Raw genomic sequence first — 14,592 nt, 5'->3', positions numbered from 1 at the left:
GGAGTACTTTAAGGAAAAGTCCAGGATCTTGTTTTAATTGATGTACTTATTAGTGATATTATGTGTGGCCTACAGTACAAAGGAAGGTTTGTCTTTTTGCAGACAATTACAAAGATTTGTAACAGGGTCAATACCCAAAAAGGATAAAACAAATGAGTAGTAATTGAGAGAAAAAAGAGTAATGGATTTCGGAGTGAAATTTAAAATTTAATACACTACAATACAATACAAATATAAAATGCATCTGGGACTCAAAAATCCAAAAGCAGAATACATAATGCATGGGAATGTAATGTCAATAAAAACAGAGGAAAGGGACCTTTTGGAAATATAGTTTCAGATGATATTAAGGTAAGCAATCAGTGGGAAAAGCTAGTAGAATATTTGTTTTTATAGGAATAGGTATTATTAGCAGAAAAAGCGAGGTTGTATTTCCACTTTACAGGCGAATGGTACGACATTGCCTCACATACAGTGTAGAGCCCTATCTACAAAAAACATCAATGGAAAAATATCCAAGGCATGGGCTATATAACAAAACATTTTAGAATAGACTCCAAGGAACTGACTTAGAGGTGATCTGAAACATTCATATCTATCAAAATGAAAGGATTTCTAGAATAATGGGGCACACTTTAAAATTAAAGGGAAGAAAATCTAATATAAGGAGTTTTTTTTTGGGGGGGGGGATTTTAATAGTTGTGGAGGTGACACTTACAGTAAAATAATTCAAGTATGAAAAGAAACATATTGTTAAGACTTAGATGAAATTCAAAAAGGACAGACTAGATGGAACTGTTTTTTTACATTAAAAATTCTATGGTTCTATTTTTCTATCTACTATTCATCCACAGTGGCGCACGCAGGGGAGGTTTCTGCGTCACCAGAAACCCCCCTCCCCTCTGCTAAAAAGTGCCCTAGATATTGGCACTGTAGTATACAGCAGCCGCGGCGCTGTCTAAGAAGCGTCCGCGGCGGTGCTGTATTGTATACAGCACCGCCACGGATACTTCCTATACTACAGTGCAGCCAAAACGGAGCGGCAGGTCTCTAGGATTTTTATTTTTTTCGGGGGTCGAGGAAACCCCCCCCCTGAAAAATCCTCCGTGCGCCCCTGAACCAGTAAGAGGGGCTCCTCAATCGATGATTTTCCTCATGGGGAGAAAAATGCCTTGGTGCCGGTTGTACAAACACATAGCACCTAACATTTTAAATATTAAGACAAAATAAACTCCACCTCTTATCCAACCAAACCACGCCCTGAACCATCTGAGTATCTTCCTACCCCTCATTTTGATAGGGCATATTTCTATCTCAATGGGCAGCACATTTTCTGGGGTCTGTAAATAGGCACTGTCAACTTAATCAGGACTGAAGTTATGTAAATAATCTGGTACAGCATGCTGTTATTGGTTCTAGCTCTGTGCTTTTCTTATAGTGAACCCCTACAGTCAATCTTTGAAATTGGTAATGCAACCTCAGTACTGTAACCAGTGACTTTCAAGGTTGCACCCTCTATGGTAAGACCCAGTGCATGGTAATATCATTGAACAATATTGCAGCACCAGGTGTAGTGACCATATAATGGACACTTTGGGCCTGATTCAGCATGGAACACAAGCTTAAAAGTGTAACTTGTATTTGAAAAGTTGCAAGTTATGTGTATGTACGATGCATTCAGAGTTGAAGATGTGAATGAGTAGCACATGCCTCCGCTTGACCACAGACACATACCTTAGACACTTGCATCTAACTTGCGAACATGTACAAAACAACTTTTATTTTTTACGTTATGTTTGTAATTGCTGTGAAGCATAATTTAAACTTGAGTAACTTGACTAATACATCAGCAAAATCTTCCCGGCAGGTATACAAAATTTTTTTTTTTCTTATTTCCTACAACTCGCCCAGCAAATCCAAATCTATGGCTGAGCAACAACTAAATTCTCAATAAGTGCTTACGAATTATTAGCAAACCTCTAATTGCAGGCAGTTTGGGTGTTCGTCATCATTATGCACTACTTACACCTGCCCCTGATCACCAGCAAACAAAACCTCTCTTTCCTTTATATCTGCGCCTACGTCACAGTCAGAATCCATACTCAATTATTTGAACATACCCTTACTGTACATTGCCTATGTTAGAATACCCCTTCTTCTCTATCACGCCTCTTTAGGCGTCAGGAGACATAAGTGGCAAAAAAGTTGCAGGTCTGTATACCCCAGTTGCTTACCTTCACTTTCTGTGCATGCGCAGTGTGAAAACACGCAAAGATACACTAGACAAACAGGAGTGCCTCTTCCGCTGAGTAAGGGCCTTTGTGTCTCATTCTTGCCTCAGTAATGTCACTTACTCCTAGAGAAGTGATCGGCTGTATTCTAATGAATTTTGGTTCAGCTAACAAAATGGCTGCTTCCACTGTGCATATTTGATAGTTCCTGCCTATAGGTGTAAATACATTTCTTACAGATACTGCATGGGTCAGCCTAAACACATGTACCACACAGAACAACAGTGCTCTTTTGCAGAGCATTCAATTGATTGAATAAAAAACAAATCTAAATAAAACCAAAGGCATTTTAATATGTATAACAGTTTAAAGTGTACAAAAAAATGCTTAAAGTATACCTGTTGTCTACATACAGTGAAGACAGCTATTGTGTGGGTTGAACCAGTATTCAGCCTTTAAATAGTTCCTAGTGATAGGCTGCATTCAGCCCACACCACGGCTGTCCCACTATGTATAGCAGATAGCTGCATATTAACCATCTGTTAGATTGACCAATGGGGAATTTGAGACATGAATTATACATTGAAATAAATCTATCTCATAAGGATTACATTAACATATACAAAAAGCAAAATTACATCTATTCATTTAAAGAAACTCACCTACTGAATTTATATATGCATTTTGAGAGAATATTCTTTTTGCAATGTAAAATTCTGTAACGTGGGCGTCAAAATTACCGTACCTATGTGATAATAAAAGTAAAGTGTTTGAAAATGTCTAGACTGTCAAGTGAGAAAGATTTCCAAAATGCTTATTGCAGGGGTGTGTCATGCGTATCTCTCTAGACAATAGGGATAATCATGGGAGTTGTAGTTTGCAAGCTGCTGGATGCCTTGCTTTATAGGAACTGCATTCCATATCTGAGAATTTTGATGAGTGTTGTTGTCACTGTTGATCATTTCAGTGTTGATGAATTAAACTGCCCCTTGCAGCTCTGAATGTGTCTAGAGTAGTCCGTAGAGCGTAAAAGTGGACTTGGGAATAAGGAAAAGGGGGAGTTGATAAGTTACCATGACAACAGAGAAAATGATGTGTGTTATTGAGGAAGAGAAGGAGCTCAGGTTGATAGTGGGAAAATAGTTCAGAAGAAGTAATTACACGCTGCATTTTCACAGTGCTAGGAAGGGGGGCTTGGGGCTACTCATATTACTACTAGGCTATGGATGAAAGGAGAAGACTCAAGCCAGGAAGATTTAGTAATGTTGCAATAATATGAATGTATGTACACAGCACTTTATCTTGCTTTGACAGCATTTAACTTTAACTCAAATAAACTGATGTTCTTGACTGAAATGGCCTTCATTTCGCACAGTATTCTTAGACATTCAGTTGCATATCGAACTTGGCGTCCACCCTTCTTCCCATCTGAGCAGCTGCTTTGTGGTATAGTGGTGGGTGTGCGGCTCTCTCACCTTTTTAAGTGTTGCGGTCATAATTCGATCTAGGTGTACTTATTTATACAATAAAACAGGATATAGAATCTGCTAGGCGCTCCACTCAGATATGCAGCTGAATATACACATACACATAGTAAGATCTTTTGAAAATATAGAACAAGAAGGCTTTCTCTTTGACAAGGGGCCATTCATGGGAATACCTTTTGAGTTGGAAAAGAGAGCGCAAGTGTATGTAACATTTTGTTTTTATTTATACAATGCTTTTGGCTCTCTACAGTGTCAGATTATTAGGTCACATCCAGACCTCAGTCCATTTAACTATTGTCTAGTCTGCCGATTCAGGACCACACTACCCTGGGCTACCAGCTGGTCACCCCACAAGGAAGAAATGCAGACTGTGACCTTTCCTGCAGTGAAGCTCAAACTTCCTTATGGTGGTCCATGGTGAATACCAGGGGGACCCAGACTTTGCACCTCTCCACTGCCATTGCTATTCCTAGTTGAAAACAGGGAATGCACTATTACCAGATCCAAGTTCCCTTGTTTTGATTGCTTTGTTCCTTTAAGGGACAATATACATAGTCTGTTGATTTAATATACATCAACGTCTTGCTCTGGATAATCTTTTGCCAGAGTATTGCATCTGTGTTGCAGCTAAAACTAGAGGAGAAAGACTCAGGGTGGTTATTTCAATTCATATTAAAGCAAATGGGCAAAGGTGCCAGGAATACTTGGCTACCTAGGCAACATTTTGACAGTAGGAGAGTAGTCTTGATTCCCTTGTACAGGGCTTTCATTAAACCACTGGGGTAGTATATGATGATACCCAGAGGAAGAAAGGACTGTCATGGTATTGTAAATATCCACTCAGCTTTCACTGAGCGACCACCCAAAGAAGACAGACCCCTAATGAAGGACTAGGTCACATGGACCCTGGGTACCTTGATGTGGGTAGGAACACATGCTTTGACAGATAGCCAATCAAAATAAATGTATTAAAACTGCAAGCTCTCTGCCACCAAACTAGCAAAATATATACTTGAATCAGAGTACACATACTGGGGTAAAAACACAGAAGTGGCTTTACAGGTGACTTTGATCCATTAATTGTCTTTACCACTCACACAGGTCTAACAGGGACTTAACAGTGGTCAGGCCAAGATGTCTACCTACTTCTGACAGGCCCACACTGGTAAGCGAGACCCCAGATACTATGTGTGTCCCCACATAACTGTTGCTCAGAAAATCAGCAACTCCCTCCAATTGTCTTGGTCCAGTGTAAACCGTAGTAGAAAGCACTGGCTTCTTCTCGTACTCTCAGGCTAAAGGTTGTTATAGCACTTTGGATTTGCATACTGTAACTCTCTGGATCCTAGGCTCGGCTTTTCCAGGAAAATAATGCTATTTGTCAGCCTTATTTGGAGGAGACAGCTCTTGACATGCAGGAACACCTTGCTCTGTCCCTGTTTCCCCTGCTGACTTGGCTCCACTGACCCTGGCTGTTGGCCAGACCCCCAAAATAGCTAACAGAATAAGATCACATTTATTACTCGTTATTACTGAAAGGTTGAAAGGCGAATGCTTTTTTCTTGTCACGCACAAGTAATTATGCTTTTAACAGTCTGCATGTAATATTATCTGATTATAAACGTTTTTGTATGACATGAAAAGAGCGTTCCTCCCTTCACTTCAGCCATTCACCATGGAAGCTATTGAGTAAGGACTCATTGGGGTTTTCCAAGTGACAAAGCGCTGATGTTTAAAGTGCCCATGTGACATTACCTTTAGTTTATCATGCCCAGTTCTTACTATATTGATATGTTCGAAAATATTAAAGACTTAAGGCTTAAAGTGTTCTGTGCATGTGGTGCAGTTTGATCATAGCTAGACCTCACTAACTGCATAGAGCGTACACCAAGAATAGAGTAGTCAGTGAGCATGACGCCATGGTACCTTCTCTACTTACATACTACTGTGTCCTAATTTCCACCACACGGGAACGCTGAATACAGTAATTTTAATGCCTGCTCTATTCTTAGTATGTTGTGCACATGGTCAACGTGGTTTGACCACAGTAAATAGCAGAACAGGCACAGTGGAGAGCTGATGTCTGAGTAGTCCTCCAGTATCGTAGTTCATTATGTACAAGTGACATGAGGATAGAGAGAAGGGGTCATTGAATCATTTAAATCTCTTAAAGTAGTATGAGTAAAATGTTTAAGAGTAAGTTTTTAAGGGTATTCTGGTATGTGATGTTCAAAGGAAATGCTAAGCTGGAGTGCGAGACGTGTAAATGCAGGGTTTTAGCAGGAGATTCAAATTTTACCTACAATTTATAGTTTTACATATAAAAATACAGTATGTAAACCACATTGCCCTGCAAAATGGAGTGTGTGCAAGTTTTAATGCAGTGCTAAAAATGGTAATGCAACAGAATACCTCACATTTTATTCAGTAATTCTAGCCTCCAAGGGGAGTTCTGGGCACCTAGAATTATCCCCACATCTCATTTGCCTTCCTGTGTGAGAGGAGGGGAGGATACCTTCTACTGTTATGGTATTGTATAGAAATTAAGGTTGTATGTTGCCTTCCATGAACAACCACAATAACGTGGACCGAGTGCCATGAAAACTGTAGTTCACACACAGTTGAGTGCTGATCTTTCCGTATTTTGGGGCTAAACTTTAGCCTTTATTTTTACTATGCCTTGTTTTTGTAGCAGCTGCTTACGTCCTAATATTGTATCGTTTTGGTATTTCCCAGCCAAGCTCTGATTCCGTCCTCGATCCACAACAGCTACAGGCCTTTATGGAACTCTGCCGACATTACAAAGGAACCTCACGGGTACAGTAACAAGTCTCTTGTCTCTATTTTGTTCAAGAGCTTCTCTGGGTGTTCACAAGTGTCATGACTAGAACTGCAATAAAAAATTCCCTTAACTATTTTAACAGTCTGTGTAAAAATGCTTTTTATTCCTCTGTATTAAGACTTTGTGTGTGTGTTTTCTATTTGGAAAGTTTTCATTTTGTACAGTTCTTGTAAAGTACATATTTAAGATTCTTTTAAAAATAATTAATTTTCCCACTGTTTATTGCCAGTTGACCTTGCTAGTTTGACAGTATATAGGGGGTTGGTTCATACTGCAGGTACTATTAACATAACAATTTCAATAAAGTGAGGCAATGCCTAAGTGAGCTGAGGGTGAAACATACAGATATATTTATCAAACAGAGAAGATTTCCATTGCTGATAGTAGAGCATTTTTATGTATACATCAAAGGGTTTACCGTCATTGATAACACTACTATCACCGGAGGTTAACACTGACATCAGTAAGATTCACCGATTTTCAGTGTTTATACAAAGCAGCCTATTTTAAAGTGATTGCAGCAATACTCAGGATGGCTATAACAGAATGAAATGCTTTATCCAATGAATAATTTTAATGCTGTATTTTAAAAAAATATTTTATCTATTTTAACTTTTTTTTTTTTTTTTAATCCTTACCACTCCATTAGAAAAATATACTAGAAATATTATTGTAGTCATACATAGACAGGCAAACACTAACGTATATTTACATATTGGAAACAACTGATTAACAGATAGTGGGGCTCGATGACCTTCATAGTAATCAAGAGCAAACCACAGTAAAACTCTCTAATATATCTGTAATATTAAAGATGGCTATACATGTTTTAATATTTCAAAGGTAAGGCATTAACAGTAATATATATTAATATTAAAGTAATAAATACAATAAGTACCAATTTGAAAAACACCATATACATTCTACTAAATTATATAATTTATTTTCCGCATGTGAAATGCAGATAAAGTGCAGCATTATTCAAATCAAGACTAATTATATCTTCACCATCAATATCTGAGGACCATTACAGTTAATACTGTAAATATAATAGATGTATTTGTGGATTATAAATTATAATAAAGGTTGAGAGAGAGTTTTCTAATATGTATATTTTTATTATTATTTGCAGTGCTTTGAAAACGTATTCAGCCAACACATTTTTCACATTTTATTGCTGCATATGTACATATATATTAGTTCATCACTGTTTAGTTCAGAGGTTGGAAGCCTTCTTCTATCAGTGCGCTGGCTAAAATCTAGTCTAGGCCAGCTGTGCCAGTTGTGTGTGTGTGTGTTTATATATGTATGTGTGTGTATTAGAGATGTTCACTGATCACCGTGTTCTGGTTTTGGATCTGTATTTACTTCGTGTTTTGGTTTTGGCAAAACCGCCCTTGTGTGTTTTGGATCCTTATTTTGTTTTTCTAAAATCCCTATTTTTTTGTGCGAAACTCCCTCACCCCCTACATTATTATTAACCTCAATAACACTCATTTCAAGTACTTTGCAGTCAATTTTGACCACCTCACAGGTCATAATATTATTTTCACACACTTTCAAACAAGGACTGCAGCGACCTGGCTGGATGCTAAGCGACAGAGCAGTGACACAAACACACGGCAGTTCATAGCACATCTAGGAAACATTGACACACAGCAGTGGCAGAAAAGAAAAGTGGTCCAAGATGGACTTGTCCTTGGATCATGAAATCAGTTATGGTTCATTTGATCGCTCCACCCATTCCTTGGATAACTGTGGTAATTCTTGTAGTGCTTTGAAAACGTATTCAGCCAACACATTTTTCACATTTTGTTGCTGCATATGTACATATATATTAGTTCATCACTGTTTAGTTCAGAGGTTGGAAGCCTTCTTCTATCAGTGCGCTGGCTAAAATCTAGTCTAGGCCAGCTGTGCCAGTTGTGCGTGTGTGTGTGTTTATATATGTATGTGTGTGTATTAGAGAAGTTCACTGATCACTGTGTTCTGGTTTTGGATCATGGTGATGAGCGCTGACTACCCCCCCTCCCCAGGATGCGTGCTTTTATCAGACCCAGACCACTCCAGGGTGCCAGAGAATGTACTAAAAAAAACCATTGTAATTCACAGCAAAAAGCAAGTTCATCCTTGAGCTTCGAATCAGCCCCAATTTCCAAAAAATTATAATATAGTTGGGTACTTTTCATGTATAGTGCAGATTACAAACACTTTTTGCAATACTGATGAAACAGCAGCAAAGTAGAAGATAATACATATACATGTCTATTTAGACATCCATGCTTACATTACTTTGGCTCTATAAACGCTACAAATGGCTAGACAACTGTTATCAGGATTTGGGTAAAAATAATTCCACACATAAGAAGTGGATGTTTTGGTCTTATGCCCAGGCATGACAATGGCCGCCTTCTTATTACGTGCAAGAACTGCTTCCACTGGTGCAGGACTTACACAAACAACATCATCCTCCTCAACATCCTCATTAGCGCCCTCGTCAGCTATACAAATATCTCCCTCATCCTGTTGCAATTCCAAAGTGACATCCTCAATTTGTGTATCACCGGCTACACTTGGGCTGTTCCTGCACACATCTGCAGAAATACTGAAAGGGGCCTTCTTTAGTGATACACTACCAGAAAGGTCAGGATTACACATAGCACTCGTGGATAGACTCTCCTCAGGGATTTGTGTCATTGCTGAATCAGAACATACATTTTCCTCTAATGCTTTACTGTTTTCTTCCAGCTCGGCTTTTCCACGTAAAAGTATTCGGACACCACTTTTGGAGTCCGAATGACAAGGTCTTTGCTTGGTCACGACTGACCTTACAAGAAGATGCCTTAGTGACAGTTGCAGAACTAGCACTCATACAGAAATGCGATGGCCTCATTCTTTCCTTGCCACTGCATATGTAGAATGTATCACAAATTAGGGATGCGCCACGATATTATTGTATCATGAAAAACACATGAATGGTGGACTGCGTATTGTTCCAATTTATTTTATGTAAATGTTAAATATAATAATAATACATATGAAAAATAAATAATCTGTATAAATTCTATTCAAATGAGATATAAAATAAACATAAATCAAATAATTATATAGGTTTTTTGTGTGTGGCCAGTGCACTTAGAGATGAATGTTCCACTGTTATATCTCTATTTGTCTGTATATTAAGACGTCTGATATTGTGAGCTCAAAAATATAAAAACATAGGAAAAATTATATATAAAAAAGGAAACAGACACTATGTGTCTCTTACTGCAGTGATCACGTGTTGTTTGTTCTCCTATATTGAATCCGAAAGTCGCCGTCTCAGCTGTTAAAGAGTAATACAATCTTTCGCTGTTTGTGAATAATTACGGTAGTCCTTTGCAGCAGCTACATATTATAGGTATATATTGATATATAGGAAGTTGCAATCAGATGTCAGCCGAAACGCTTAAGGGTTGTTCCTCCCAATATGTTCTCAGTGTGTGTTTGGTTAAGATGTAATAGACAACACCGTATTGCGAGCAGATCTTCAGGTGACACTGTGGGGCATATTCAATTAGCTTTCCGGTTCGCGGTAACGCGCGTTACAGCGAATACTGCGCACTATTGCCGTTAATACGGTACCGCATTAACGCGGATTTTCGTACGCAACCCTATGGGCTGCGAACGAAAATCCACGTTATTGCGGTAACGTGGATTAAGTTTCGCGGCTGTTCCGGCGCGATCCCGCGGACCGGAAAGCTAATTGAATATGCCCCTAAGTGTCTAATATTCTTACATCCTTGTGATCTAGTTGAATGCTGGTATAGCTATATTTCTCTCTGATGTGTTGAGGTTCAGCAATAAAAGTGGGATAATAGAATCGTGATCCACTGAATGAGTACTCTATTAATATCATAAATCCAGAGTTAAAAACGGAAAAGTTAAATCACTATCTAACGTGTTTCATCGTATGTAGAATGGCATGTTGGCATTTTTTTTTTCTGCAGATAATTTTGCCTGGATTACAGGTCTTTTTTTTCTTTACCAAGGTAAAAGGTGTTTTTTTACATTTTTGTTTCCCTGACTTAAAAACACTATAGGTTTTAGCAGATGACGTAGAGGAATTACTATCATCATGACTGGTGCCAGCAGCTGCTTGGTGCTCCTGGTCTTTTGTGTACTGCGGTGAATACATTTTAATAACACTGTACAATGTGACTGCAGATTAAGAACAACACTGCCAGCCCTATTATTTCTCTGTCAGCAATGACAATTAGCAATGGCGCAATGGAGCTCTCCTCTTTGTATGTTACCTACATAACACAGTGCAATGTGACTGCAGATTTAGAAGACCAAGCCTGCCAGACCTATTATTTCTATTTCAGCAATGACAATTAGCAATGGGGCTATCCTCTTTGTATGTTGCCTACATAACACAGTACAATGTGACTGCAGATTTAGAAGACCAAGCCTGCCAGACTTATTATTTCTATTTCAGCAATGACAATTAGCAATGGGGCTATCCTCTTTGTATGTTACCTACATAAAACAGTACAATGTGACTGCAGATTTAGAAGACCAAGCCTGCCAGACTTATTATTTCTATTTCAGCAATGACAATTAGCAATGGGGCTATCCTCTTTGTATGTTACCTACATAACACAGTACAATGTGACTGCAGATTTAGAAGACCAAGCCTGCCAGACTTATTATTTCTATTTCAGCAATGACAATTAGCAATGGGGCTATCCTCTTTGTATGTTACCTACATAAAACAGTACAATGTGACTGCAGATTTAGAAGACCAAGCCTGCCAGACTTATTATTTCTATTTCAGCAATGACAATTAGCAATGGAGCTCTCCTGAATGTCACTGGAGACTTTGAAGAACACTGCTACCCCTCCTCTTTCTTTTCTACCTATGACGTTGCCCAACTGCACTAGAGACTGTCAAGAACTGTGCTACCCCTTCTGTTTCCCTCTATGAAATGGCGCTGGATCGCTATGGAGGGCGGGTACTTATAGAGTCCAAAGCTCGTGAGATCCAACGACGTAACAATTATGTTTTGCCTCGTTTTCATTTTCGAGGGCGTGCGAAAGTTGTACTCCGATCTGCTAAGTTCGGATGTGTTCGGTTCTCGGGGAACCGAGCCTGAGCATCTCTAGTGTGTATGTATGTATATGGGTGGGTGTATGAAAAAAATGTTTTATATATATATATATATTCATGTTTTCATATTATGAGTGTGATATAAATAAATAATTAAGTTATATATATATTTGCTTTTATGTGGTTTGCAACTTAACATGTTTCTTTATTCCTTTGTCTTGCAGCTGGCTCTGCTGACTGAGTTATGCCGTTCTCAGAGCCCAGAAAAATCATCCGTCTATCATACTTCTTATGGGGGCGTTACCTCAAGCAGTGTTTTCCAGAATGAGAACTTCCAATTGCATCTGGCGCCCCCTCCCATCGTTGATGACTAAAACACATCAACTCATCTACACAGCTCCAGCACAAGGGTTAAAGGCCGTCCATTTCAGAACATCTGGTCTTTGAATTGTTACTTGTCAAAGAAAGATGTTCAACATGCACTGGAAAATGAGCTGTAGTAAAGCTATGTATATTTATATTGCCAGAATGTACATGTATGTTTAAACACTAATACACTCTTACTTTTTCTCATATAATGTGTTCCCTTTATTTGAATATCTGCATTCGCAAAAAAAGAAACAAAAAAGCATTTTTGATTATCATTGTTATGTCTTTATGCATATACTGTGCTATAATATTAGCACAATATGCATCAAAACTCATCTTTGTGTTCAAGCAACAGTAAAAAAAATTAAAAATGCGGAAATGTCCAAATCCAAAACATCATATAAAATAACAGTGAAAAAAGATTCAAATTAATGGCATTATATTGTTAAATAGGTTGTTACAACTAAACTATCTACACATAAACTTAAACTTTGTGAAAAATCACATACACACAGTAAAATAAAGCTAGATTGGTAACCACTAAGTAGTTGTTATAATGATGACCAGCCTGGAGCTACAGTCGACCAGGATGACGACATTGTGTTGGATCCATCTCCAGATTGGTAAGAGCTGGGTCTATAAATGAAAATGAAAAAACATGACTTAGAAACTACAAACCTTACTATTTGTAATAAAGTACATATACTTGCTGGTAAACATGATTAAATGCAATTTTCCTTTATTTTTGTAGCTTTGTCTTTTATATAATCCAAATAAAATATGTTTATGCCTGTATACCACAAATGGAAAAACTACATTGATACTAACAAAACACGATCCTTTCTACTTGTCCACGAGTCTGCCATTCAAAGGGGATTTTCTACATTAGGGGTTTTAAGCTACCCATGGAAAATCAGTTTACCTACTTTTGTACATAGTCCAACAAGAATTGCACATTGGTGGAAGGAGTGAAAATCTCACTGTAAGTCCTACACGACTTCACCAGCCCTCTTCATTCATTTCAACTTTACTGGTTGTTTTAAATAACGCTCATTTATTTCTTAAATGAATCATGAATGTGAGGAGACCTCAAGACTATCCTTATTATATGTCACTATCGTGCATTTGAAAGTTTTCATTACATTAGTCCGGCGGTTCCCAAAGTGTGCGCCGCGACTCCCAGGGGTGCCGCGGCGCTGTCACTGGGGTGCCGCGGGCCAGCCCTAGAAAAAAAGCAAACAGAAACTTACCAATCCGCGCGGCGTTAGGACCCTGCAGCCTCCTCTCTCCCGCAGCTGTCACTGAATATCGACGTCAGTGACAGCTGCGCGAGAGAGGAGGCTGCAGGGTCCTAGCGCCGCGCGGATTGGTAAGTTTCTGTTTGCTTTCTTTTTTTCTATAGCCGGCGCTGGGCAGAGCGGGAGAGAGAGCAGAGGAGGAGCGCAGAGGAGAGGGACAGATGGCAGAGGAGAGGGACAGATGGCAGAGGAGAGGGACAGATGGCATTGGAGGAGGGCAGATGGCAGAGGAGGAGGGGAGGGCAGATGGCATAGGAGGGGGACAGAGGGCAGAGGAGGGGGACAGAGGGCAGAGGAGGGGGACAGAGGGCAGAGGAGGGGGGACAGATGGCAGAGGAGGAGGGACAGATGGCAGAGGAGAGGGACAGATGCAAGAGGAGAGGGACATATGGCATTGGAGGAGGGCAGATGGCAGAGGAGGAGGGCAGATGGCAGAGGAGGAGGGGAGGGCAGATGGCATAGGAGGGGGACAGATGGCATAGGAGGGGGACAGAGAGCAGCGGAGGAGGACAGATGGCAGAGGAGGGAGACAGAGAGCAGAGGAGGGGGGCAGAGAGCAGAGGAGGGGGGCAGAGAGCAGAGGAGGGGGGCAGAGAGCAGAGGAGGGGGACAGATGGCAGAGGAGGGGGACAGATGGCAGAGGAGGGGGACAGATGGCAGAGGAGGGGAGCAGAGGAGGGGGACAGAGAGCAGCGGAGGAGGACAGATGGCAGAGGAGGAGGAGGACAGAGAGCAGAGGAGGGGGACAGAGAGCAGAGGAGGGTGACAGCGTGAGAGAGGGCAGAGGAGGGTGACAGCGTGAGAGAGGGCAGAGGAGGGTGACAGCGTGAGAGAGGGCAGAGGAGGGGGACAGCGTGAGAGAGGGCAGAGGAGGGGGACAGAGGGCAGAGGAGAGGGCAGAGGGGGCAACGTGAGAGAGGGCAGTGTGCCTGGATGCAGAGGGGGCAGTGTGCCTGGGGGCAGAGGGGGCAGTGTGCCTGGGGGCAGAGGGGGCAGTGTGCCTGGATGCAGAGGGGGCAGTGTGCCTGGATGCAGAGGGGGCAGTGTGCCTGGATGCAGAGGGGACAGAGTGTCTGGATGCAGAGGGGCATTTTTGCATACAACTAAATAAGTATTTGTCGTGACCTAAATACTTATTAAAATTTTTTGACCCAACTACTTCTAAAACACGACTGCTCAGTAATTATTTTGGAGGGGTGCCTTGAAAAAATTTGGAGACTCTAAGGGTGCCGCGAACTGCAAAAGTTTGGGAACCACTGCATTAGTCTAAATA

At 40.4% G+C, this 14,592-nt stretch overlaps 1 protein-coding gene across 3 annotated transcripts in view; it reads left to right on the top strand.

Moving 5' to 3' along the window:
• The window catches only part of VPS8 (VPS8 subunit of CORVET complex), a 361,642-nt gene extending 348,879 nt beyond the window's left edge, over nt 1–12,763 (top strand). For all 3 annotated transcript variants that reach the window (XM_075180095.1, XM_075180094.1, XM_075180096.1), the window contains 2 exons: nt 6,455–6,535; nt 11,877–12,763. In XM_075180095.1, coding sequence (XP_075036196.1) covers nt 6,455–6,535; nt 11,877–12,026 — 231 coding nt within the window. In that variant the 3' untranslated portion in view covers nt 12,027–12,763. The remainder of the gene's footprint in view (nt 1–6,454; nt 6,536–11,876) is intronic.
• Nucleotides 12,764–14,592: the final 1,829 nt, after the last annotated feature.

Source organism: Mixophyes fleayi, chromosome 7, assembly GCF_038048845.1.
Source record: "Mixophyes fleayi isolate aMixFle1 chromosome 7, aMixFle1.hap1, whole genome shotgun sequence".
Taxonomy (NCBI): Eukaryota; Metazoa; Chordata; class Amphibia; order Anura; family Limnodynastidae; genus Mixophyes; species Mixophyes fleayi.
This window is presented reverse-complemented; position numbering and strand designations above follow the sequence as displayed.